General features: G+C 38.5%; 1 protein-coding gene across 2 annotated transcripts; it reads left to right on the plus strand.

Moving 5' to 3' along the window:
* Positions 1–27,488, plus strand: klhdc3 (kelch domain containing 3). Of its 2 annotated transcripts, XM_065295987.1 has the most exons (11): positions 1–68; positions 1,069–1,302; positions 2,493–2,669; positions 3,468–3,583; positions 3,702–3,773; positions 5,333–5,546; positions 7,217–7,303; positions 7,531–7,639; positions 19,321–19,394; positions 25,170–25,248; positions 26,207–27,488. In XM_065295987.1, exons 2-11 carry the CDS (start codon positions 1,149–1,151, stop codon positions 26,271–26,273), a joined length of 1,149 nt encoding a protein of 382 aa, XP_065152059.1. In that variant the 5' UTR covers positions 1–68; positions 1,069–1,148; the 3' UTR covers positions 26,274–27,488. The 2 variants fall into 2 exon arrangements, 1 of the variants encoding a protein (XP_065152059.1); XR_010546943.2 differs by lacking the exon at positions 19,321–19,394 and having other exon boundaries at positions 26,207–26,243.
* Positions 27,489–27,691: the final 203 nt, after the last annotated feature.

Below are 27,691 nucleotides of genomic sequence, written 5' to 3' on the forward strand. Positions count from 1 at the left end.
GTTGCTGAATCGACAGAGGGCGCCAGATCGAGCTGCTCTTCTTTAGCATTAGCACACAGCACAACAAGGTGAGAGTGATTTTCTGTCAAACATAAACACTCATTACTAACCTCACTTTTTGAGTTAAAAGCTTTATTTAAATACTTTAATTTCTCCGTTGATTGTCTGTAATAGTTAGCAGGATATTTAACAATATGTGTTCTGTAAATGTTGGCTGTCTAATGTTGTGTAGCTTGATTTAGGCCTGGCTAGCTTGAGCGGCTAATAATAAATGTCGACATGAAAAAGAGATAAATGATGATTATTATTAATCTGAATATGCAAGTTGGTAGAGTCGGATTATTCCGCTGGTTAGGGTTGTGTTGACAGCTTGTTATTTTAACATGCATGATTTATCTGTTTTACATCACCGTTCTAATTGGAAAACCTTTAAATATCAGTTACAAATGTGATTTCCAGGTCTGATGAAAGTTTTTACATGACATGGAAATCTGTCTGTTGGATATAAAATCTGTTCAGTAGTTAGACTCTGTGTGTAAGTTACAAATGGTCGAGAGCTTTCAGGGCGCTAGTTTAGTTTTTAAGTTACTTTTAAGCAATCTCTACATCTGTGTTTATTTCGAGATAAATCATAATAGATGAAATGACTTTGTTTTAGACTTTGTTCGGTCTGTCTAGAGTCAGTCGGTAGTTTCTGTGAGTGCTGTTACGTCAGAATGCAGTCTAGATAGACGACAGACTACTGTAGGTTTAAAACACAACCCATGATGTGCAATGTGAGACAGTGATGATTGCCAGGCTGTTGTGTTCCTCTAAATATATTCGGGCACATTCCTCTTGAGTCTCCAAAGAGATTTGATTTTATATTTATACTCTAGTAAAGCTCTAATATTGTGCACTCTCACACACATCTAAATGAGACACTTTTATTAATAATTCAAGTTTGTATTTATAAAGTCAGCTTAATGAAGTTTGTCTGATTATCCACAAGTCGTGTGTGTGCGACCAACATCAGCCCATCTGTATTACATGAGAGCCTACTAACAGATCTGGGATCTGTGTCTTTAGGATTGGATCATCGAGGTTTGATGCCTCTGTGATGTCGATGGTGGCAGGCGTGATGGTTTGAGGAGGTGGTCGAGCGTGTGATGTTACGCTGGACGGTGCACCTGGAGGGCGGGCCACGGAGGGTCAATCATGCCGCAGTGGCGGTCGGGCACAAGGTCTACTCTTTCGGAGGATATTGCTCGGGCGAAGATTATGAGACCTTGAGACAGATAGATGTTCACGTCTTTAACACAGGTGAGAGAGATTTTAGGATAAGCGTGTGTGTGTGTGTGTGTGTGTGTGTGGGTTATCTAGGACAGGGGTTTTCAAACTTTTTGTGTGTGTGGACCACTATTTGTAATCAAGAATTTTCCCAGACCACCTTATAATACTCATAATAAAATATGTCCTGAATTTATCTGCACCTCTAAATAGGTTTACTAGCACTAAAACTATAACTGGTCATCACATCAGTACAACAGATTCTTAAAACATATTCTTTAAAAAAATATATTTTTCTTTAAAAAAGGTATTATTTTATATTTCATTTTGCCTTTACACGGACCACCTGCAGTACCCTCACGGACCACAGTTTGGGAATGGCCGATCTAGGAGATGATGAAATTCTGAATGGAGAATACAGACTTCATTTCTTATTTTCCTATCCATATTATTCTTTGCTAATTTTGCATATTTAGTTCATCAGTAATATATGTAAGAAATCATTGACAATGGCCCATTGAATTATTGGATAATAATGCACACCCAAGGTGGTAATGCGGCACGACGCAAAGCGGAGGTACACCACGGGTGTGCATTATTTTCCAATAATTCAAAGGATTGGAGTCAATTATTCCTCTTATACCACATATAAGCATTCCTCAGCCCATGGTATAATTATTTATATTTACTTATATGTTGGGTGCTGTATTGTCTTCACAAGTAGATATGGGTTTCCTGTGGTCTCCATCTCAAGGTTTTTAAAAACGTCTAATTTCTGTGATGCAGTATTTTTCCACGGTCTGAGCTGAAATAATAACACCGGCTGAATCGGATAAAGTGAGCATGGAGAACACAACTAAGATTGTTCAATAAACTCTGCTCATCACTTCATCTGCTGATCTTCATCTTTCTGTCTGACTCGTGCTCGAGTACAAGTCTTCATTCACAACAGAATTGAAAAGTCATTTTTCTGATAGAGAGAGAGATCTTGAACATTTTTATGTTAGCCATGGTTGAATCTTTCAGGTTAGGCTTAAGCTGTGTTTAGTTTGCTAACTCTGTTGACCTTCCAGTCTAGTGTGATGAATAAACCAGAAGACATTATTAACTATGCAGCATGGTACGATCATGTGATAGTTTGCTGATGTTTGTCAATGTATAGCTTTTGACAGTGTTTGTTTGTAGTATGCAGTACCATAATACTCTGTGTCATACTTTGACAGTGTCTCTGCGCTGGACGAAACTGCCGCCTGTAAGGACCGGAGGCAGAGAGCATGCTCGGGAAGTGCCTTACATGCGCTACGGGCACACTGCGGTCCTGGTGGATGATACCGTCTACATATGGGGTGGTCGTAATGACACGGAGGGGGCGTGTAACGTGCTGTATGCCTTCGATGTCAGTAAGTGTCCTTCGAAGCTCCAGACATCTAAATCTGAGACATCAGAATATGAGACCAAACGCTTAAAGGATTACCATTAGACCATTAGTTTTGTCTTTAAATTTTCACCATTATGTGGTTTCCAACCCGTAAGACCTTCATTTTTCTTTAGACTGCAAATTAAGATGTTTTTGATGAAATCAGCCTTCAGTCCCCCAAATGACAGAATGCAACTCATACGATCAAGGTCTAGACAGGCAGTAAAGACAATGTTAAAACGCTCCATGTGCCTGCAGTGCAGTACTTTTTGTGTGCACAAAAAAAACAAGACCCACTTTTTCCCACATGTTCTTCTCTTCTGTGGTTCTGTGTCGTGCACATAGACATAATTAATGCTTAGAGGGGTCATTAAGCACTTTGGTCCGTTGCTGCGATGTGCTAATGTGCTTTTTTGGCAGTGAAATCACACCTCCCGCATTGACTTTTATGTGTTTATGACATGACAATGTGGTATCGCATGTCAACTCATGCATATGCGTCAATATCTTATCTTGTATTCTGAAGATGAATGAAGGTTTTATGTGTGTGGAGCAATACAAGAGACAAAAAAATTATTCTGGGGTTTACTAGGCTCACATTTAAAATTGTAATACTTTGTTTTCATATCTGACTACAATTACTTCTTTAATTAAATTGATTAGTATGTAGGTTTTGTTTTCTAATGAGACAATGTTTGTTCATTATCACTGTTATCAGCGTTGTCAGGTTTTGTTTTTTAATGCGCAATCACTGTGTTAATAAACATTTGGCATTTCTCAGATAGCCACAAATGGTTCACACCCAAGATTTCTGGAACAGTTCCAGGTGCCAGAGACGGGCACTCGGCCTGCGTCTTAGGAAAAGCCATGTACATCTTTGGCGGATACGAGCAGCTGGTGTGTGTAACGTCACATTAAGCAAACTTCATATTTTATTGCTTTTGAAAGGCTACAGGCTATTAGTTAACAAACCATTAATGTACTTAACTGATTGTCGTGACGTTTGTGTTCTCAGGCTGATTGCTTCTCCAATGACATTCATAAGCTGGACACCACGAATATGTGCTGGTCTCTTGTGAACGCCAGGGTGAGTTTGATTTACAGAATCACACATTGTAATGCACTGTAAGTCACTTTGGATTAAAGTGTCGGCCAAATGCATATATGTAAGAGACTGTGTGTGATGTCAACATCTCAAATTTTACAAGAGTTCAGTGTGAGACTGCTGTTTGTTAGGTTAAACAATCTTTTTTTTTTTAACACATCTCTGATGTTATCATACTATCTGCAACTTTGGTGTCACTTGAATTATTCCCATAACTGGAATTTCTGTAGTTAGATTCATTGCTTGAAGTGGGCCGGTACTCACCAGTACGCAGTACCGGCACTTCTATATTTATCTTTAGCGTACCTGCACTTTTTCTTGCTTTTTGACACTGCTTACATGTTACCGTTACTGTGCCTCTCCGAGGACTATGCCTTAGTTATTTTGGGACATTTTAAGTAGGTTTTATAAACAAACAAAACAATAGCAGTGTGCATCTTGAGACAAAACAATGGCACTGATAAATGTTACGATTTCTCAATACGAGTTTTTGTACTTTTTTTATCTCTAATTTCTATGTCAATGGTTCACAAGTACTGGATCTTTTTTTCCCTACTTCAAGCACTGGTTAGATTATGATTTAAAATGCTTATGTTTGTATAGTGATGTTTTTGGTATACAACAGTAGCTGTTTAAGTTTTCCATTTGATCTCTTTCCTGATGATACATTTCAAAAGTCAAAGTATCTTTATTTGTCTCCCTAGGGAGAAATTTGGTTTGGAGATAAGGGAATTGCTACAGGACAAATTAAGACAAAGATACAACACAAATACAAAGATAAAAACAGATAAAAAATACATAAAAGTACATAAAACAAGTAGCTGTGCAAATTTGCATTCCACCGTTCCTTAAAAACAATTAGTGCAAAATAATATCGTATCATGATCCTAAGTAACATTCAATCACAAATATCAATATAATATTATATCATGATCCTAAATAACATTCAATCATTTAACATTCATAATGGGAAAGTATGACTAGTCTCACCTACATTGCTGTTTATTTATAAGATCAAATGAAATAGGAACCAGTGAGCACTTAAACCTATTATATTTACACAGGGGGACCCTATACCTATTTCCTGAGTTTAAAAGCTCGCACTCTGAAAAAAGCACATGAGAGTTATCTGATATAATGATTTCAGTACCAACCCAAATTTAGCAAAAACTATAAACCAATCCAGATCTCTGGTTCTCGAGTCACAGTTTGTGTTTTAGGTTGGCACTCCCTAGAGGGAGCAATTGAGCTTTATCAGTCGTGTGACTGTGTTTGCAGGGATACACACACACACGCACACGCACACACACACACACACACACACACACACACACACACACACACACACTCTGACCTATATAATACCTGGAGAGATGTATTGAATATAAGAAATCAAAATATCTTTAGGTGTATCATCATCAGCCAGACCCGTTTTACTTTTACTTGAAGCTCTTTGGTCTCTGTGACAATAAGTCTTAAGATTTAAATCCTTGTGAAACATGCGGTAAAGTAATTCATCTGCTGTATGTTCCTCTCTGTAGGGTACACCGGCTCGATGGAGAGATTTCCACTCAGCTACTGTTATCGGCAGCAAGATGTTTGTGTTTGGGGGCAGAGCGGATCGATTTGGTCCTTTCCACTCTAACAATGAGATCTATTGCAATAAAATCAAAATTTTTGATACAGAGACCAATTGCTGGCTCAACACGGCATCGGCCCAGCTGCTGCCCGAGGGCCGGAGAAGCCACTCAGCCTGTAAGAGAGCACACACGGCTTCTTAACCACAATACACAGAAAACTACTCGTTTATGAAATAAACAACACATTTTCATTTACATCACTGACACGCGCAAAGATTAACAACAGCATATGGGTTATAATCTTATATACAGTCCTGTGATAGGTGTCATTTAGAGCTGAAACAGCATTTTATTGCCAGTATCGGTTACTGATTTATACTTTATGTAAGGAATAATTGAATTTTGAATTATTGCATAATAATGCACACCCAAATTGGTAATGCGACACGAAGAGTAGTTACAGCACGGGTGTGCATTATTTTCAAATCGAAGGACCGGAGTCAATTGTTCCTCTTAGAGCACAGACATTGATCTGGTGGTTATTTTTAAGGGATAGTTTACCCAAAAATGATTTGTGTGTGTGTGTGCCTGGGCTTTGTTTACTGTCTGAGGGAGACACACGCTGTAAGTTTGAAAAAAAAAACCTTCACAAACATGTCTGAGAATAACACGTCATCCGCGTTAGGGCTGTCACTTTTGAGAAAAATCAAATTCGAACGGATTTCGAATATCATGCAATGTATCCGAATATATTCGAATATCTAGGCGCCCCCCCCCCACGCGCATCAAAAACCCACCGTAATGGAGATTCAATCACAAAATGATTAACAGTGACAGTCATAAACAGGGTTGTCTGGATTACTTTTTTACTTAATGTTTGAAATAGAAGGTTATCAACTTATTGTTATTATGAATAACAAGCTTATATATATTAAAAAAATGATTCAGAACAGTTACAAACAATAACGTGACAACTTAAATAGCAGCAGGAGTATATAGGCAGACGCAAACGGAATTCACGCCCGCAGATTTCGGCAGAATTAAACTCCGCGGAATTCTGCGGATTTAATGCTCATCATTGACAAGCAAACATATCCCGCGCTTGAGCGTGTTTGTTATACAAACTATAATTCTATCTTGACATGCACATGAGGTTCATTTTGGTCCCATTTGATTCCCTCTCTTGCGCATAGTTGCCGTCGTCGGTCTCACTCTCAGCCTCCTTCCTATTACGAGGTGTTCCTGTAAAAAATGCGCTACGTGGCATTTTAAAAACCGGATGGTTTATTTATAGTTCGAATACGGATATTTCACGTCATGTTCGAATGCATATTCGAATATCGAATAAAAAGTGACAGCCCTAATCCGCGTCACTGCAGTCACGTGACTTTAGTCTTGCGCATGTGCTGCACAACAGACGGTGAAGAGAAGACAATGCTGAATAAACTAAATGTATTTTTTGAACTGACCCACTGATGTCACATGGACTACTTTGATGATATATTTATTACCTTTCTGGACATGGACAGTATACTGTACTTAGATTTTCAATAAAAGGTCAACAAGCTCTCGGACTAAATATAAAACATCTTAAACTGTTCTGAGGTCTTATGAGTTTGGACCACATGTGGGTAAGTCATAAATGACATTATTTTCATTTTTGGGTGAACTATCCCTTTAACACATTTGCTAGGTCATGTGTGCGTTTTACAGAAAAATAATCAACACCCGTGAAACATTTCTCAACCAATCAGAATAAAGCATTCAACAGGGCTGTGAGATATATATATAAACACAATCACAGAACTGATTCTCTGTCCAATTTTGTTTGTTTCTTTATGATAGTTGCTTACAACGGTGAACTGTACATATTCGGTGGCTATAATGCTCGTCTGGACCGGCATTTCAATGACCTTTGGAAGTTTAATCCAGGTGATTATTGTATTGATTTTTTTGTTGTCGTCATATTTTTTATGTTCCTGTTTTAGTAACCATTACTCTAGATCATTTGTGACCCTGTATGTGAATTCCATGCCAAAGTGTCATAATCTAATAACATCTGAGAGTTCAAACTGGAGGCAAATGAGTTCATGCATCAGATAAGTCAGTGCACAATAATATTCATCTCTTGCCCAATGATATCATGGCTTGTGTTTCAGAGGCATTCTCCTGGAAGAAGGTAGAGCCGAAAGGTAAAGGTCCTTGTCCCAGAAGACGACAGTGCTGCTGTATGGTCGGAGATCGCATCATCCTGTTCGGAGGAACCAGGTAAACTCTGATTGTTCTTTGAAAAAATGTACGCTGAATTTACTAAGCGTCAACGAGTCAGACAGTCCTGATATTTGCTGACGCAGTGTATTGAAAGACCTCAGATGAACACTTGTTTCAGTTTGTATCGTCACGCTATGCGTCTGATCATAACGTGTCTTGCTTGTCACGTTTGAGTGAATTATTTGAGTGTTTTTACAGATTCATTCAAGTTCATTGTCTGATGGGGTTGTGGCCGATCGTACGTTCAAGAACAACTTTTTTGCCACCTTTCCTAGAACTGTGTAAGAATAGATAACTACCGATGGCTACGGATCTGTGCCAAATTTTTTTTAATTCATAATCTTCTGCACATTTGCAGTTGTAGTTTTTTGCTGTTTGTCAGTGCTTGAAGCTATTGATAAGAGAGTCATACTTTTATGCGTCTTTAACGCTGCTAACCGTAGTTAAATCCACTCTGTAGTTTTCCAGGGCAAATAAATGTGAGTCCGTCTGAGCTGCCCGTCTCACTGAAGTGTACCTTAGGATTGATTCTCCAAATGAAGCCCATTAGTATTGAGCTACATCCAGGTGATACGGGGCAGACTCCAGACTCCCGTGATTGCTCTGATACCCTGCCAGCAATGTAATGAGGTGGGGCGGGGGCTCTTATCGCGGACGCCCTGCTGGGTTTTAATCGTCCAGCGGCTCAGCTGGATTAAGCGTCAGTCTGCGCCGGTGTGGTCCACAGCGGCAGATAACCGCTGCTCGTAATCAGACGGCCACTCAGCCAGTTGACCGTACCACAAGTCTCTCACATGAATGCACTTTTAGTTTGCTCATTGTGCTGAAGTGAAGTAGCTGCTTACTACTGTCATGAGTTTATACGATCAGTAAATGTGACCACGTGATCGCTCCGATCGCCCACTATAGAGCCAAAATAAAATTGCTTCATTGGAACGACTTTTAAAAGTTAACCATTTATTGTTTTTTATTTGTTTGTTTAAACATATGACTATCAATCTTTAAATATGTTTAGTTTCCTGTAAGGTATCACTGATTGCAATAGACAGAATGTTTGTCGAATAAGAAAGTACTGTATATAGATTTAATCATAACAGTTGCACAGCATGAATCCTGACACTCAAGGTTTGTTTGTGTGTCTGAGCACTTAAGCAGGTTAATGTTGGAGAGCGAGTGTAAGACGAATATCCTTCATTTACCTGATGCTGTGGGGTATGAGCAGGATTTCCCGAGTTATTCGAAGAATGGATGGCTCATAGCCTCGTTCAAACCCGAGCAGATGCGAAGATGAGGAGTTTTGTGCAGTGGTTTATTGTTAGTCGAATTGTTTTGTCTCATCATGGGTTCAGTTCAGTCTGTACATGAACATTAGTGTGAATTTCTGCACGTGATGCGAGGTTGGAAATGCAAGGGTCGAGACTTTCGCCTCGTGTGGTGATGTGAGTAAAAGCTGACCTCTGACCTCAGAACAGATTCATTCATTCACGCCTTTTATTTGAAGAGCGTTTCATGTAGACGAGCGTGAAATCAGTGGAATTGAGTTGTTTGTCTTTTTCTACCTCTGATGTTTATCACAGTGTCGTTATAATGTCACGCACGCTCTTTATTTATTTATTTATTTATCTATCTATCAGTCGTGTGTTTGTATTATGTGTAAAATGCACTGTTTGCATTTGGATTTATGTTGCGTGAAAATGTAAAGTTGAGATGAGCTCAGATGAGTGTCACCGCTGTTAATGATTATCGCAAACGTAAACACGCGAAACAACGCGGCAGCTAATGTTGTTTATTTGCAGCAGGGTCACATGAGTGATGCTCACGGTGAGCATCGTGAATCAGACTGCCGACACGTCGCTTGTGTATTCTTCGCTCGCAGGAAACAGTCGTCAGATTTATAGTGTCCAGAGCGAGCTGATGCTGAGCAGACACCTCAGTGATATTACTCCAGCGTTTATGATATTTACTTAAACTGAAGGAATTTGTTGAGCGTAAATTTATGGCTTTAGTGAAGCACAATAAACTTCTCAACGCTCCAGAGAGCGCTGTCTTCAGGACCCTGGAGGTGTGTGGGAAACCATGGTGCTATCCCATAATCACCGTTCTTGCGGTGCGTCATCAGGCGGCGGTGGTGTCGAACTGTGAGAGGCTGTCTAATGTTACAGGTGTCCTGCTGGGCCCTTACGTTACCATTCAAATGTTCGGATGCTCCTGTTGACAGTATTATTCAGTAGGACATTAGCAAAGTCAATTCAAACCCTAACCAACACAAATATAAGGATGGGAATTCAGATTCAACTTTATCGGCCATGTTTGCAAAAACAAACTAGGAATTTGACTTGGTACAACAGGCTCTCAAATTACGACCCTCATTCACTGCGACACACACTTGACATATAAACACAGTTTAGGAAATGTATGCTAAAATGGAATACTGCTGTATGTAGTATGACAATACAGTTGAAAAACAAGGTGCAGAAGGGGGTATAGTGCAATATTATCAACAGTATTGTCTTAATAGATCAGTGCAAGTTCATGCAATGTTAATATGTAGAAAGTGCATTTAATATACAATATACAATAGGAGTTGCATGAGGTAGATGAACAGAGTAATAATATGGGCTATGATCGGTGTAAGGGTGGACGCAGTTCCTGAGTATTCAACAAAGTGACTGCTTGGGGATAGAAGCTGACTTTATAGCGACTGGTCTTGGCATACAGTGCCCTGTATCGTCTACCATAGGGAAGGAGGTTAAACGGATTGTAACCAGGATGAGGATTCTGTTGAGAATAGAAACCTCTGCACACTCTCGTCTTCATGAGGAGCATCATGAGATGAAGATTTTTGAGTCACATTTTAGAGATTGTGTATGCGGTAACTTGATTTTAATCTGTGAATAATTGTGTATTTTGTAATCGGGTACTTAACCCTATCTATCCATTGTATATTTTTGTTAGGTTATATATTTTTGCACTGTCTGTGTTATGATGTCCAAGACAAATTTCTCAGAAATGAGACAAAGTAAAGTAGGATTTGAAACATATTGTGTGTGTGTGTGTGTGCTGGATTGCTTTTCCTTTAACATTTTTTGCCCCCTATAAAAATCGCATTTCTAATATTTATATTTGTCTACAGAAGGGATTATGGGAGACTAGGGGTGGGCGATATGACCAAAATTTTACTTCACGATAGGATTCATTCATTTTATTTCATGATAACGATATGTATCACGGTAGGGTTTTTATCTTTTAATAAGGTTTTTATGTTATTAAAATATTTAATGCCATAGAATTTTCATAATTCTTACAAAAAACTTATACAAGCATAGAAGAAGACAAAAACAAAAGAATTCAAGCTCACTGATGATTAACAGTCAGTGATGAAATAATGATGTACATTATATACCTTATTAAAGGTAGAAATCTACTGTTACACATGCGTTTTCTCTTTCAGCTGTTCACTTCTCTTAAGCCCTAAATGGTCGTGTTTATAAGGATACTTGCAAAGACGGGAATTTTGAGGCATATTTGTATTTAAGGAAAATAGAGCGACAAAACTGCTCGCAAGCTTAATAAGCATCGGATGCATGACTCCTCTCACACAGAAACAGCGCGAGCATATAGGACTGTTGTTTGTGTTTTGATGGCTAAAAATCAATTGTTTTAAAACTGCAGTGCTTAAAGGAACACGCCCACATTTTGGGAATTTTGTTTATTCACCGTTTCCCCAGAGTTAGATAAGTCCGTACATAACTTTCTCATCTCTGTGCGTGCTGTAACTCTGTCTGACGCAGCCCCCGCTAGCTTAGCTTAGCACAAAGACTGGAAGTGAATGGCTCCAGCTAGCATACTGCTACCTATAAGTGAAAAAAAACACAAACATTTTCCTATTTAAATGTTGTGATTTGTATAGTCACCGTGTACAAATAACAAGGGGTCATATGAGACACAGCCATCTTTTAACATTACACATACAGGGAACTATATTCTCAGAAGGCGAAGCACTGCTACTTGGGTTGAGTAACTAGTTCCCAGTATGTATACTGTTAAAAGATGACTGTGTCTCATATCACCTTGTTATTTGTACACGGTGTGATTATATAAATTACAACACATAAATAGGAAAATGTTTGCGTTATTTTTGTCACTTATTTGAAGCAGTTTGCTAGCTGAAGCCATTCGCTTCCAGTCTTTGTGCTAAGCTAAGCTAGCGGGGGCTGCATCAGACAGAGTTACAGCACGCACAGATATGAGAAAGGTTTGTATGGACTTATCTAACTTTGGGGGATACGGTGAATAAGATAAATTCCCAAAATCTGGGCGTGTTCCTTTCAATACTGGTAAAAAAACATTACGTTTTCGTGACCATGCGCACAACGACGTGCTAACCCTAACCTGGATAGAAATTTGTCTCTACCAGTTCTATCGATTTATCATATATACTGGTTTATGGGCAACCCCTAGCACAGACCCAAGGAGGGCCGTTCAACAGCACTTACAGAAGAGCAAACAAGCGTGCTGAGCTAAAGAGAGGCGTGAAATTCAGCCACTGGTTTGATTTATGAGCCCCTAGAACCCCACGTCCCCTCCTATTCGACACAAACACACACAGCTGGATAACCAGCTCACACGGTCTCACAGCTAACAGAGCAACATCACTAACCATACTACTGAAATCATTCAATGACCTCGGCCCATGCACATGAAAAGAGAAGATCCCACTACAAACCATTTACACTTCTCCAGTCAGGAAACCTGATGGTAAACTGGTTTGGATGTCTGATTGCTGATTGGTTTTGGGACACATTAAAGACCGTCTTAGGTGACACAGGTGTACAAGAAAGGAAAATGTTATGCACATATGTCCTAGCAGCAGGAAAGAATTTAATTTTCATTTGAAGGCACACTTTTTATTAAGTGAGAAACAGTCTAAAACCCATTTGAAATAGATCAAGTTCAATATTACAACAAATGGCAAAACACAAGGCTGTGCATTCTACGACTACAATAAAACACATACCTTACGCCTGTATACCATGTAAACAAGGGTCTTCAGTTTCACAAACAACACAATTAAAATAACAATATGTACCAGATAGCAATAAACAAACATGTTTACTATTCACCATTAATAGCTAAAGGCGGTGGGTTGTAGAGTAAAATCGTATAAGAACTTTATCTTTACACTCATATAGATTTTTTTCTCAGACATAAGCTTAACGAGCGCTTGATGGCACAAACTCACCAAAATTTGATTTTAAGACCGCAAGCAATGCGCAGCTCTGCAGAAGGAATCACAAAGGATGGTTAAACCTATAATAATGAATGCTCACCATCTTATAAAATTTATATCTAGTATGTATTATACTACAGCCAAACTCCATCACTTTTTATTTTTATAAACGTCTAAAACAAAATATAAACATATTGAAAGATATACTGCTGGAGACTGGAGACCATTGGCTGTTGTATTTTAATAAATAGTAAGGTGAGTCTAAGAAATGGTTACAGGGGCTATTTTGGGGATGTTTTACTATAGATATAATTGTTTTATATTATTACATATAGGGGTGGTTTCCTGTACAGGGCTTATCCTAGTCCCAGACTAAAATGCATGTTTGAGCTGCTTTAATTTCATATTTTAACATATATAAGTGCCATTGTTTTGTCTCAAGATAAACATTAGTATAGTGCTTTGTAAGGTTTGTATGTAAAAATTAACATTTGACTTGACAGTTTGAGCGGATACAAAAAGATTTTGTCACAAGTTTTTTTTATACCTTTTATTTGATAAATATATTTGTAAGAAAGACAGACAGACAGACAGACAGACACAAAGGGTTTCCAATAGCATTGATTTATTAAAGAAAAAAATCTAATAAAACCCCTCCAAAAAAAGGGCCCTTTGGACTAAAAGGTTATGTGTTCTGCACAGGTTGAGCCGTATCTGTGCACGTGCCTGCCTCAGTGTCTTGCTCGTCAGATGATGCAGTACTTTCAGTTTAATGATATATAGGCTATAGATTCAATCTTTATTGTTTTCTTCATTCCGAATCACTTTCTCATTCTAAATGTATGCTTCAAATCCATTTTGCCTAAAATGATTATGATTTTTTTCCAGAAATGATTGTCACGATGAGACCCAAGTATATCCTTAGAACGCAAAGCCTTGCAAAGTTACTTTTTGCATCATAAGTGTTGATTTAGGAGTTTCAATGTTGAGGCCCAAGTATCCTTTTTCACACGTACCCGCATAGTCGAACGTACCTCGAATGCACTCCAAGTCGCTTTGAAACAAAGTGTCTGTCAGATGAGTAGATGTAAGCGATATAATCTCTATGATGCATGATATGCTATGGGACATGGATTATTCCACATGTTTGATACTGACAATGTCTATGAGCTTCACTGTTTTTGTATTCCAACTCATACAGATACAGACTGGAAACTGTTCTCATATAGGGAACGTTAGGTGAAATTGTTGTTGTTTGTGGTGACGTATATTCCCTTTCTCTGACAAACACTTCATTATGTGTGTTTTACTGTCTGATGTATGTCAGTAGCATTACGCATTGAGATCACAGCGCCGCCCCAGCTGATGTCATTTTTCATAATAGGGTGTGTCGGGCCGAGCCGTTTCATCTCTGCACCGCTAAATCAGAGATTTGGGATGTGGACAGGATGTAAACAGCAATGTAACAGATTGGCATGCTGGGATATCCCATGTGTGGGACGACAGCTTGGATTGGATGACTCTGGGATGAACTGCCTCTGTTGTGTTTGTTTGTTGTAGAGGAATTAGCGAATTAGAAATTTTCTTTATCTGTTGTAAGGTGTTAATGTATGTAAGGAATAACTGATGATAGGCCGTTGAATTATTGGAAAATAATGCACACCCAAGGTGGACCAATTGTCCCCACAAAGATAGGAATACCAGTATATTTTTGGCCTTGTGGGGACATTTTGAGGTCCCCACGAGGAAACAAGCTTATATATCAAACAGAATGATGTTTCTTGAAAATTTAAGGTACAATACAATACAGTTTTCTGTGTGTGTGTGTGTGTGTGTGTGTGTGTGTGTGTGTGTGTGTGTGTGTGTTTATTTCTGATCTATCTGAGCATCAAGACTATGGAGATATTTTTTGTCTGTTTGCTTCAATGTTTTGGTTATTTTCATTCACATTTATGCTTTTGCCTAGGGATGGGATGGGATGGGATGAAAATTTCATATCATGATTATAGTGACCAAAGTTATCAATATTATCATGGTTTTCTTAAAATGATATGGAAATGTTCATAAGAGCTGATACACACACTGAAAACATTTGAACAAGTTTTATTTTTGAAAATCACAATTTAATATTTCATGTCCCTGAAATTATTTCTGTGGGAAAAAATAAAAAATAAATCTGTCTAATAAGTTTACAGTGAATGAATACAATACATTATCCCTTAAATGTCGTCTTCTGTAAAAAACTATGTTGCATGTGCGTGCCCGCGTCAAACTGATTCTGGCTGGACAGGATTTACTGCGAGTTTTTAAAATCACGGTAATCAAACGCCAGTTGTAATAATAATTAAATTTTAAATGATAATCCTAACCGTCAGGACATTTTATCGTGGTTAATCGTGAAACCTGTAATCATCCCATCCCTACTAGGAATGTAACTATTCACTCATGATATGATTTGATTCTCTCAGTTGTTTTTTTTTTTTACAAAATGTGATTTTAGACCACTATAAATGAAAACGTTTGTATTTATTGTGTTTCTTAGACAACATGCTGCATATTTAAAATAGAAATATCTTTACAAATAAGAAAAAGAATAAAATTATTTTAAACAAATGGCAAATTAAATAAATAAATGATTTATACATAGCCTTGTCCTTTCACCACTAGAGTAGACAACTATTGAGAGAAATAAATGTTTTCAACTTTTACTTATTAACTTCTGCATCAATCGTGCTGTGCAGCGACTTTAAAAGTTCCTCCAAGCAGATTTTCCAGTGCAGATTTTGTATAAGGAGTTTGTTTTTAACTCTTTACACCGTTTGTCGGCTGAAGATGCTGCTCTGCTGCAGGGGGTTAAACAACTAATCAGACTGATTGACAACAAATGCCATTATTAATTATGTGTGATTATTTGTTAACATTTGTTAATGCATCAGGGGAAATGAAGTAGCAATGAACATCACTTATTATTCTCAGTTCATGTTCATTTCACCATTTACTGAAACAAATTCAAAAGTTGTAATTAAAAGTTGTTAAGTGTGCAGTTTGTATAAGTTTGTTCTTTTCTTTTTTTGCTATCCAAGTCTGTCTCTGTAGTGAGGTTTGCCTCCTGCAGTGTGTGTTTGCCGATGGATCCAGCAAATCAAGCAGAATTTCAGACTAAAACTTGATTGGTTAGACAAAACAAAGTTGATAAAATCTTGAGACGATCTCTCTCTGGTCTCATTAGCTCTCTTTAAGCGAGATCTCATTTTGCATCTACAGAAGCACAAGCACATAGTGTTGGGTGCTATATTAAGTTTTGGTAATAAAATGGTAGTTTTTCCCAGTGGGATACAGGAGGAGACAATAGCGTCTGGTCTGATATGACTCTCCTTTGCAATTGAAGGTCTGACAGAAATCTAGACTGAGGAGAAATATAATCTTCTTAACCAGCTCACGTGTTGTCAAACAGGGAGGGAAACTCTGTCATTAAATTTTGATGTTCATTATGCACCGTTTTAATAAACCTGATAAAGCTGATAAAGCACTTTTGTAGTTGTTTTTAATTGTGCTTTATAAAATAAATTGAGAATTGAAATTGTAAAACCAAATCCCTACTAGCACACATCATTGAAACGCTATATTTAAATCTTCCAGCTAGTGAAGTCTTTAGTCTTTTTTGCTTTTGGAAATGTTTCGAGTGCATCGGTCAGAGACTGTGTTGGGTACAAAAGCCAGTCACCTCTGAGGTCCCTAAACATTGATAGTTTTTCTATAGCCCTTGTTAAAGTAAGGAGATAACAATGTTTCTGCCGTGATAATTTTTAGTGATTTTTGTTTTTACACGGGCTAAATGGTCCAGCTGATATTTAGCTCTGTCTCTGTTGTCGTCTAAATTTAAACCCAATCTCTATCCGCCCGGTTTGCAGCATTATCTGCAGCTCTGAGTTTTTGCCGAAATCTTAAGTCTTAATGCCCACTGTCTCTCTCTAATCTAAATGCCCGCTGTCTTTCTCTCAAGCCAGACAGACGTTACTAGAATCTAGATCTAGTCTACCTGCGTCTTAACTTACCCAAAACTGCTGTTAAATCCCACTCTCAGACCTCAGGGGTCTCTGATAGCTAACGTGAAGGGTTTAAGCCCTGAGATTGAGATGAGGTAAATTAAGGATTTCAGCAACGGAGAATCTCAGATAGAAACGGGAATGAACAATGTTAGAGTCCATTACTGTTTCCATTAGCATTTGATCATCGATTAAGGTACGATATTCCATCTGTACTCAGCAGATAAGCTTTTTCACAGGAAGTCATATAGCACAATGAGTTCCTGAGCTCTCGCCATCCCGGCTCATCAGGAAAGAGGAAGAGGAAACCACGGCTCTTCCAATCTGTGTATGTGAAGGAAGTTAGAGAGTCGGAGAGTTGTGTGTTGTCTTCTCTCTGTTAGATTTGCGTGACAAATAGATGAAGTGTGTGTGTGTGATTGTGTGTGTGTGTGTGGGGGGGGGGGGGGTCTGTTTCCCAGACAGCTTCATGAGGGATCGTTCACTTCTTCATTACTGACCTTTTAAGAAGGTGACACTCAAGCTAATGAGGTGATGTGTGCCAGAAAGCCTTTAGAGGAATTCAGTGAACGTTCCCAGTGGTGTTACGTCCAACAGCAAGTGTGTTTTCATAGGGTCGGGGGGCGACTCCCATCGCTTCAAAGTGTGTAATTGTGTGTGTTTGTGTGTATTGATGACTGTTACAGTGTGTCGGTGTGAAAGGGAGGAACGTCCTCAGTGATACTCACCTGATCATGTAACAAAAATCAGCCATCAAACAGCAGGCAGCTTGTAAACCCACACGACACTTTCACACCATGTGATCTGCAGAACCCAGCGTGCTGTCTCTCTGTCTGTCTGTCTGTCTGTCTCTTTCTGTGTGTGCGTCTGTCTGTCTGCGTCTTTCTCTGTCTCTCTGTCTGTCTGTCTGTAAGTCTTTCTTTCTCTTTCTGTGTGTGCATCTCTCTGTCTGTCTGTCTGCATCTTTCTCTGTCTGTCTGTCTGTCTGTCTGTTTGTTTGTCTGTCTCTCTTTCCGTCTGTCTGTCTTTCTGTCTCCTTCTGTGTGTGTGTGTGTGTGTGTGTGTGTGTGTGTGTGTGTCTGTCTGTCTGCGTCTTTCTCTCTCTCTCTCTCTCTCTCTCTCTCTCTCTCTCTCTCTCTCTGTCTGTCTGTCTGTTTGTCTCTCTCTCTCTGTCTCTCTTTCCGTCTGTCTGTCTTTCTGTCTCTTTCTGTGTGTCTGCCTGTCTGTTTGTTGCTTGCTGTTTTTGTTGTATGAGAGGATGATAAGAGCCACAGGCCAGCGCTCATGCTCAGTTAACTTTGATCATTCAGCTACTGGAACTTTGAGATCCATTAAAATACTGAATTTATTTAAACCTAAAAAAGTGAAATAGTCATCAAGTCTAAAACTTGTGAATTCCGTAACATTAAAACTTTATTTGCACATTCATGTCTTTACCAGCACTCTAATACACGTCTGAAATGATTTTATTTGCACTTTGTGTTATTTGTATTTATTTTCTTAAAACCTGCCACTTTGCTGTGAGTGTCCAGCGGGTTCATAGGGCACGATTCATTAACTCTGACCAATGCAGAGGCCGATGAAAGTAAATAAATAGGAGAGCGCGTACGTTAATGTAACGGACCGCAGGTCTGATAAAGGTCTCGGCATAATCCGGGGCGGGTGACCTCCTGGCGGGGGTCGGGGGATGTAATGAGTTCCACAGCTGGCCCCCCGGGACCCCAAACCTCTCTGATTCACTTTAAACCAGCAACCCGTTTGTTTAAGAAAGATTAGAAACATAAAGTCCGAACAACATCCTGCACTCGAGAGGAGAAGTCATAGGGCGATACTGGCGGATCGAGTCACAAGAACGAGCGAATGGACATTAGTGAAGCCGCTGGCCGCTGGTGTTTGTAGTAATGATGTTTGCAACCTTTATCTGTCTAAAAGCATAAATAAGAAGTTTTGAGTCACGTGACTTTGTTTAAGTGCAGGTGTTGTCTGCAGGAAACAGATGTTTGTGAGAGATTCAGCTCACGATCAGGTCTGTTTCCTGCTCCTCTACTGTGTGTCCTGTGCCCTGATAACCTGTGCGCGCTCGTGCGTGTGTGTTTTAAAGCTTTGCTCATTTAGGTGTATTGAAACATGAGATGTTGTCTCTGTTTATCTAATAATCTACATGTACTTGTACATGGTGCTCTGATCTGAGCTGCTCGTTGAGTTTGTTGGAGAAGTTAAAGCGGCGTCATGAGAGTACTGTAAAACATCTGATTATTAATACGCTGTATGAGTCTCATTCATAGTGTTTAAGTACTTTAGTGCATGACTTTAATTGACAGGAAGTTTATATCCTCATTTCCTGTGTGAGACTAAAGAGGCATTATGGGATTGTCTGACGCGTCTGATTGTGTGTTTGACAGCCCGTGTCCAGAACAGGGGATGGGCGATGAATTTAACCTCATGGATCATTCAGACCTGTACATTCTGGACTTCAGTGAGTTCACTTTATTCTTTACATTTTAAAGCTTTATTACATGACATGACATAAAGTAGCTGAACAGTTGCATTCAGTGAAAATAGAAAGAAGTAACAAAGTTAAATAATATTGTGTTTATAAAGTAATGCTAAAATGGTAAGAGTCTATGTCTGTCTGTCTGTCTGACTTTAAAAGTCAATAGAATAAATATTTTACAGCTTGGTTACAATGGCGGCTGTTGCTAAAAAAAATTTTTTGGGGGGGCGCAAACAAACTTAAAATCAAACTTTTACTGTAGTAATGCAGGACTTTAAATAGCCGTTTATCAGGTGATGAATATCATAATGCTTCGCAAAAATGCTGAAAATGTAACAGTTGATGTCAACTGTTAAAGTATGAAATAAATGTACTATGAATCTGTGAATTTGTGTATAAATTATGCAGTAAAATGTGGGATTTATTAGTAATGAAATAATCAAGGTAACCATTCACACACACGCACACCAGAGGTTGTATTAGACTTTATCATTTGTAAAAATTCTGCCGTCATTTAATATCCGTCATTTCATGTTTTAATGATAATAATTGTTTTTGTTCACATGTTCATTCTAATCATAAACTTACAAGATGAGTTTACAAGTTAAAATATGTTTGTTTGTTTGTTTATTAATTTGTAAAGGGAAAAGATGAACAGAGACCGTGCATCATTTTACATGTTTAATATTACATGAAGCAGGATGAATTAATGATCTCGCATTGATAGACAGCTGAGGCAATAAAACACATGAACTTTGTGCTGAACAGGCAAATATGATCAAAATACGTTTGTGATTAAAATAGCAAAAAATGTGTAAAAATCTGATTTGAATTAAACTCATGAAACTGTATCTGAAGCCGTCTTGTGTAATAAACGCAGGCAGATTAATGCAGACTCTGGCGCTCTTCCACTACACTTCGGTTAACCCGATCTGAGCATCATGTCCACGCAGAGGCAGCTCAAATGCGCTCTATCACGCAGACTTTGAAACAGCAAACAGGGAAAATAATAAATATCAAGATGACATACATACTGTGGCATACAGCTAACGTTAGCCAACTCCGTTTGCCATAAGTCCTGGAAAAGCACACAGTGTAAACTCAACCATGATTATTTCTTGCTGCTCAATCTGTTTCAAGCCCCTTAATCCTTAATTTATTCTTCAACTGAATGCTTTGTAAAGGGTAATTTTGTAAGCAAAAAATCATATTTTCTTTCATCTCAAGGTATTTCATTTGCTTTCACTGATCAGTACTGTAGTTAGCAGTTATATGGCAATCTGCAACGCAGTTATGAGACTCTGAGAACGGTCCAATCACATGAGGTTAAAGACATAAAAAACAATATTGTTTCACTTACAACATGAGTGAGAGGGTTTGGGGCGCACAGTCCTGCGCCCCAGGGCAGATCCGAAACCAGCCAATTAGAGCTCAGCCTCAGGTCACATGTTTTTACCCTTTTTACTGACCTGCATACACACTCGTTTGGGTGCACCCCAGACACACAAACATGATGACACACACACACAACAAACTCAGTTTTAATTTTTTTAAATAAACAATAACATGACTAACTTACTTATTTTGGTTCAATTTGCACTATATATTTAACTTTTTGGTAACATGTTAAAGTAGCTTTCTTCTCTGGCCAAATTTGGAGGTGGCTCCCCAGCGCCCCCTATTGAACAGCCGCCACTGCTTGGTTAATTGATTATAAATACCTTATCTGTCAGAGATTACCTACTTGCTGTACTATGAGGTTTTCTCTTCACAATTTTTCTTTTATGTCCGGGTCACAGTCACTTCTGGCTGCTCACGGGGCAACATCAAAATACACCTTTTCTGCCATGACTGCCCTCCTAGAACTTTTGATACAGATTATTTTTGCGGTGTTTTATTTTCAGTTTTACAATGTAAAGCTGCTTAGTTTGCACCAATGCTCTTTGTGAAAAGTGCTAACCCTAACCTGTAAATTAGGATTGAATTGAGTCACATTGACATAATCAGACAGTCGTATCGCTCTCAAAAGACCTGGAGCTACTTCTTTAAAACCAATCAGAAATAAATGTTTAAACAGGTAAATAAGCAGTAAAATCAGAAGATGATTTGATGCTGTTTTTTCTCTCTCTCTCTGTCTCTCTCTCTGTCTCTCTCGGTTTGCGAGTCTTAATCGGGCATCCGGCGTTAGGTGCCAGGCACCAAATAAAGCACTTCCTTGTGATATGATTGTAGGTCGTCAGAGCAGCTCAACGGGTGAAAAATAGGGCAGGGAAATGAAGTAAACCGTTGGCATCACATTTACTAGCAGATGCCGGCCCATCTGCGACAGAAGATCATGTAAGGCTTTCTTTCCTACGTGCTGGAGGCCTACGCTTCTTAGGATTAGCGTTTCATATTTCTATAAGTGTGCATTAATAATCTGTTATTAGTAGTAGTAATATTTCTGCTTACAGATGTATCAGTGTAATAGAATAACAATAGAGCAATTGGTAATGATATCCATAGAACTTTTTCTGAATTATAGACTCATTTATTGAAAGTGGCGTGATGAAAATAATAGCATTGTGAAAAAACAGCTCCTTTTGTCCTTTATTAAGAAAGATTGGAAGCAAATGTTTGTCGTACAATATATATGCTGCTGAATTTCTAAGTAAAATAAGCCTTCTATTAATTGCTCAGAGCAACAACGTTATTTAATTAAAAAGTTGATTCAAGAGGGCAGAATACACTCACCTAAAGGATTATTAGGAACACCTGTCCAATTTCTCATTAATGTAATGGTGTGGGGATGATTTCTTGGCACACTTTAGGCCCCTTAGTGCCAATTGGGCATCATTTAAATGCCACGGCCTACCTGAGCATTGTTTCTGACCATGTCCATCCCTTTATGACCACCATGTAATCATCCTCTGATGGCTACTTCCAGCAGGATAATGCACCATGTCACAAAGCTTAAATCATTTCAAATTGGTTTCTTGAACATGACAATGAGTTCACTGTACTAAAATGGCCCCCATTATAATGGCTTTAAACGACTCGATCGGTGCTCGCTAAATCTGCCGATCTTATAAACCAATCTTTCTGTTTACTTTTGTCATCAAAAGGATCCTGAATGCGGCTGCAATTAGAGACATTTTAATTTTTTTTATTTATTTGTATTATTTGCATGCGTTTTAAAGTTTTGAGCGTTTAAACTTTCATTTTCCTCACAGCTGCTCTGCGTTCAGCCGCCGCACGCCCACACACAGCAGCCTGTCATCAGTGCACGAGAACAGAGCGATCTCTCTCTCTCAGGACTTAAAGCTGAAGTATCCTAATTCATCTCTCAATAAATCCACTCTCTGCTCTTCACTAAATAACTGTTATACTTCATACGAATGCGTGTATATTTAATTCATACAGTAAAGACTGTTAAGTGTTTTATTTTCATTACTTTTAGGAGACAAACCTTTTTAAAGAGATATTAAATATCTCTTTGCAGAAGAAATATTTGTTGTACTTATATATTTGAGTCTCTATTAAAACATTAATATACCTAATTTCTGCAAGTAATATAACAAAGGCAACATCTGTGGTGTTACTTTGGGGCTGTCCACACGGAGATGCATATCACTGTATACGTATACATTTTTTATCTTATTGGCGTTTCATCCACACGGATCCGGCGTTTTGGGAGACTGAATCCGCTATTTTTTGAAACCGGGTCCTAAAGTGGATAAATCTGAAATCGACACCCTTGCGGTTTCGTGTGTACAGCCAATCCGTATATTTTGTGAAACGAAAACGTCATCACATCACGTGTCGGCAGCGTCACACGTAACAGCAACAACAATAATGGAGGACTACATGATTGTGTTCGTGCTACAGAAGCTACTAAAGCCTACTAGCTTTATTAAAGCAAAATCTGTTGCTTCTATGCAATTGTGGTGAGCAACAAGCGATAATGGACAACACCATACGCCACATGCTCTTAGATCCACCGCGGAAGACAACCAGGAGAAAGACTTTGCTCTTGAAGGTGTTGCGTTCGCCATTACTTCTTCTTCTCCGTTCGTATACAGCGCGCAAGGTTATGCGCAAGTCTTCTTCTCCGTGTATAGTGTATATCTGTGGCAGAATTACAGCGCCCCATACTGGTCTGGAATATATACTACACCACTTTCAGTCGGTTTCAGTGGTTTCGTGTGTGCGCAGATATTTCTTGAGACAACGCCGTGTTTACCGATTATTTTTTTATAGGGTTGTGACAGTTAATCGGGCAAATGCGCGTTTTTTCAATGAATGAATTTGAATGAATTACGGTGAAATGCAGGCACATCCAAAAGCCAGGGGGCGCTCTCGCTTAGAAACACCATTTGTGCCACAGAAGAAGTAGTATACCAAACACTATTCCAGGAAATGTCTAAAGGAATATTTATATCGCTGTTCTTCAGATTGTTTCAGGTATTTTCATGATAATAAAGAATATTTTAAATGATTGTGTTTGACGAGTGTTGCTTTTTTAAATGCAAGTTATAAACGAGTCAAACTTGTAGTGATTTTAGATTGATAAGGACTTCCTACTGATCCCGGAGCCGTAGTACACGCACAAGCTGTGCATGAAACACTGAATCGGAGCCTTACGATTCAGAATCGATTTCAGACAGGTCTTTTTAATGGGAGCACGATGCATCGATGCACATCCCTATTTTTTTAGAACGAGGAAAAAAATGATCGGATAGGGAATACACCGGCTTTGTGTGGACAAAGCCTTTATCTACAAAATTTTTAACAGTTACAGTCATCAAAGTGCTTGCATATCAGCTTTAAAAAAAACGGTATTGGAATCGATATCGGCCGATCACGAAGATCACAAATCGGTATCGGCTGCAAAAATCCTGATCGGAGCATCCCTAATTAGTATGGTGTTCCTAATAATCCTTAAAGTTTAGGATGCTCAGCTAAAAATGTGCTCATGCTAAAATCAGTGCTTTACAATGGCAACAAAAACCTGAAACGCGTGGAAGAAAACAAGCAACTACTGTTAAAACAGATGGATGAATAGTCAGGATGCCAAAGATTCAGTGTTTCATCACCTCTAGAAAGATCAAAGATGATCTGTACGTACTGTGAGAGTCAGAAGACGTCTGATTAAAGCGAAACTGTTTGTAAGAAGCAAAGCAGTAAATCACATTTATATGGAGTAGCATTTTTGAAAATTGTTCTTTTGGGGTCTTGTGGTTAACCTCAGGTGACCCCCGGGTACTGAATTCAAGCCACAGTAAACTGTAATAAATACAATTAAACTTGTTATTGAAATATTCTTCATACTACCGTGTTGGATTGAGGTTACGGAGTGACCAGCTCAATCCCCTGAACTCTACCCCATTGAGAACTTGTGAGGTGACATTAAAAATGCCGTTTATGAAGCAAGACATAAAGATTGACAGTAACTGTGGAAATATCTCTTTCTATGTGCCAGAATTTGGTTGACTCGATTTGACGAGTCAAGATGTAAAGCAGTTTTGTGCAAAGTGCTACTTTTGAACAGATTTATGTTTCAATTTTCTTTGCTTCCCTTTAAAAGAACAAGACAGACTTGATACGTTTTGTTAATGCTTTGATTTGGAATTGTAATATTTTCAATACATTTGAATAAGGGAATAATCTCGGTGTTATTTGTGTCCTCTGAAGTCTTTTGATGTTTCTTTACACCTTCACAGACTGAAGCTCGATTATAAAACATACTGAGTGACTTTGTGTCGATTTGTTTTTAAGGTCCTAATTTAAAGACTTTATGCAAACTAGCAGTGATTCAGTACAGCTTGGAGCAGACTGGACTTCCACATGACATCAGGTGAGATTTACTTAATGTGATGTTGAATGAGAGCACACAGAAAGAGTCGGAGCTGTGGTGCAGCAGTATGAGTGCTGGGATGCACCTGCACGAGCGAACAGATTTAAGTCTCGTCGGCACCTCAATCCCATAATCCACCACTGTCCTGCCCAGCGTCAGAAAGAAAAAGTTATGGTTCATATTTAAAAATTATTTACATTGTTTACCCCTATTGGAGCATATGATATTTACAAAACAAGAAAGACAAAAACATGAAGTGCAAATAACAATACTTAACATTTTCTGCTTTATTTTTTACTATGGTAAACTCTGTCTGTTCCCCCCCACACACACAAACACACATAGGACATTTTGTGAGGAAATTTTCAAAACTGTAGCCCTCATCATCATAGCGTAACCTACACACACACACACACACACACACACACACACAACCACACAGCTCTCAGTGAGTGAGTGTGAAACCAGAGACACATACAACAATCTGACCATCAACCCTTGACCCTCATTTGCAGCTTTACAGATCAGGTTACACAGACACACACACACACACACACACAAGAGAGAGAGAGGTCAGATCATTCTCAAGCCGTCTTAATTCTGCACAGAATCAGTAAAGATGATTAATTCAGCCAATTAGTGAAATTAATGAAGTCCAAACACCAACATCTCTGTGTGTGTGTGTGTGTGTGTGTGTGTGTGTGTGTGTGTGTGTGTGTGTGTGTTTGTGGAAACCTTTATTCTACTTTATTGTGATGTTTAGGTATGAATGCAAGAGCTGGGAGGAGATTGACAATCTAATAGTAACAAATAGATACAAATGGTCAAGTGAGCTCTTATCTTAATGAATCAGAGCCTCCTACTGCACCAACACGCATTCACCCCTCCTACAGAGAGGCAACATCATGTGTTTAGTACATTTATCTCATGAAGCATAAACATGTTTTCTGTTCATCAGGTGGGAGCTGACGGCCATGACCACCAACAGTACCATCAGTCGGCCCATATTCTCCTCTCACGGCTGACACGAATCTGTCACGAAAGAACCTTCTGCTCGTTCTGGATCTCAATGTTTCTGTCTGCGTCCCCACCAATGGATTTACTAAGACAAGTTTTCGTGCTGATGAAGGACTTTGTTGAAGATAAACTGCACTTGTTTCATGTTGAAGAGACACAGACCTCCGCGTTTTAAATCAGTCCAGTTATTCATCAGTGTTACTATGTTTTTATGAGACATTGAAGTGAAGTGAAGTCTTCATAATTACTCATCGATCTTGCGTCATCGCTCCTGTCCAAGGCAGAGACAATAAAACAACATGAGATTTCTGATCAGATGGCTCCGTTGAGCGGAAAGGCTGAATGTTTCACTTTCTGTTGTTCATCAGGCACACTTTCTTTTTTTAACAGATTTGTTGGATCTTTCTTTTGTTGTTTTTTTTTCCGACAATAAAAGTTTTTGACTCTGCAAGTCAATAGAAAGAAATTTCTTTGCGTGCGCGCACAACTTCAGCCCTCTTCACTTTGCATACGGTCAATACAGCAAATCAAAAACGAGTGCAAATGTTTGTTTGTCTGTGGTGCTTTTACAACTGCAGAAATATATGAATATGTTTTATTCATTTACTGGTTGAGAGCAATTGATGTTTATCTCTGATCCCTCAAATATTGTGTCATGTAGTTCACAGCTTTTTTAAAGAAATGGGTCTGAATGTTCAGGTCACACACGCACACACAGTTTATATCCAGGACTGACAGATGAAGTCAGATTTTTCTGTTTGTGATTTCTTTTATTCTACAGAATCTTTGGTGTTTTTACAAAACATCTAAATATTGAAATGCAGGCAAATTCATCACTGAACAGTGCCATTGATCCTTTGGACTGCCACGGGTAACACTAGTAGATTTGTTTGCAGAACAAACTCTTGGGAAGATTTTATTTGTTTTTAGCAATTTTATTTGTTTGTATGTGCCGGCAAAAGGTTATCATTTTCTGTATGTTAAAATATCATGAATCATCAGAATCATGTTTAGTGTTCAGAGGAAGAAATGTTTTCAATATTGGAACTCCGAATATAATTCACAAGATTCTTGTAGTCGTTTTAAAATGTATTATTTTTTATTTCAATATCAGAATGCTTGGAAATGAATCTTTTCACATGAAATGTAATTAGATTTTAAATTATTATATAGAAAATTTGATTTCCAAATCAATAAAACTTTACTTACTGTCTAAATGATAATGTTAACTGTAAAAGTGTTTTACTCTACAGTCGGGTGCTAATCAAATAACATTTATATACAACAACGTCATTGATTGTTTGTCTCCTAGAAATGATTTGATTTTGTATTATTTGTCCTGCTGTACCCCAGAAAATAAGTCAATGTCTTCATGCCAAATAACGTACGAGGCTTAAATGCGTTTAGCCGTATAACTGATGTCTCA

Source organism: Paramisgurnus dabryanus, chromosome 20 (assembly GCF_030506205.2).
Source record: "Paramisgurnus dabryanus chromosome 20, PD_genome_1.1, whole genome shotgun sequence".
Classification (NCBI taxonomy): domain Eukaryota; kingdom Metazoa; phylum Chordata; class Actinopteri; order Cypriniformes; family Cobitidae; genus Paramisgurnus; species Paramisgurnus dabryanus.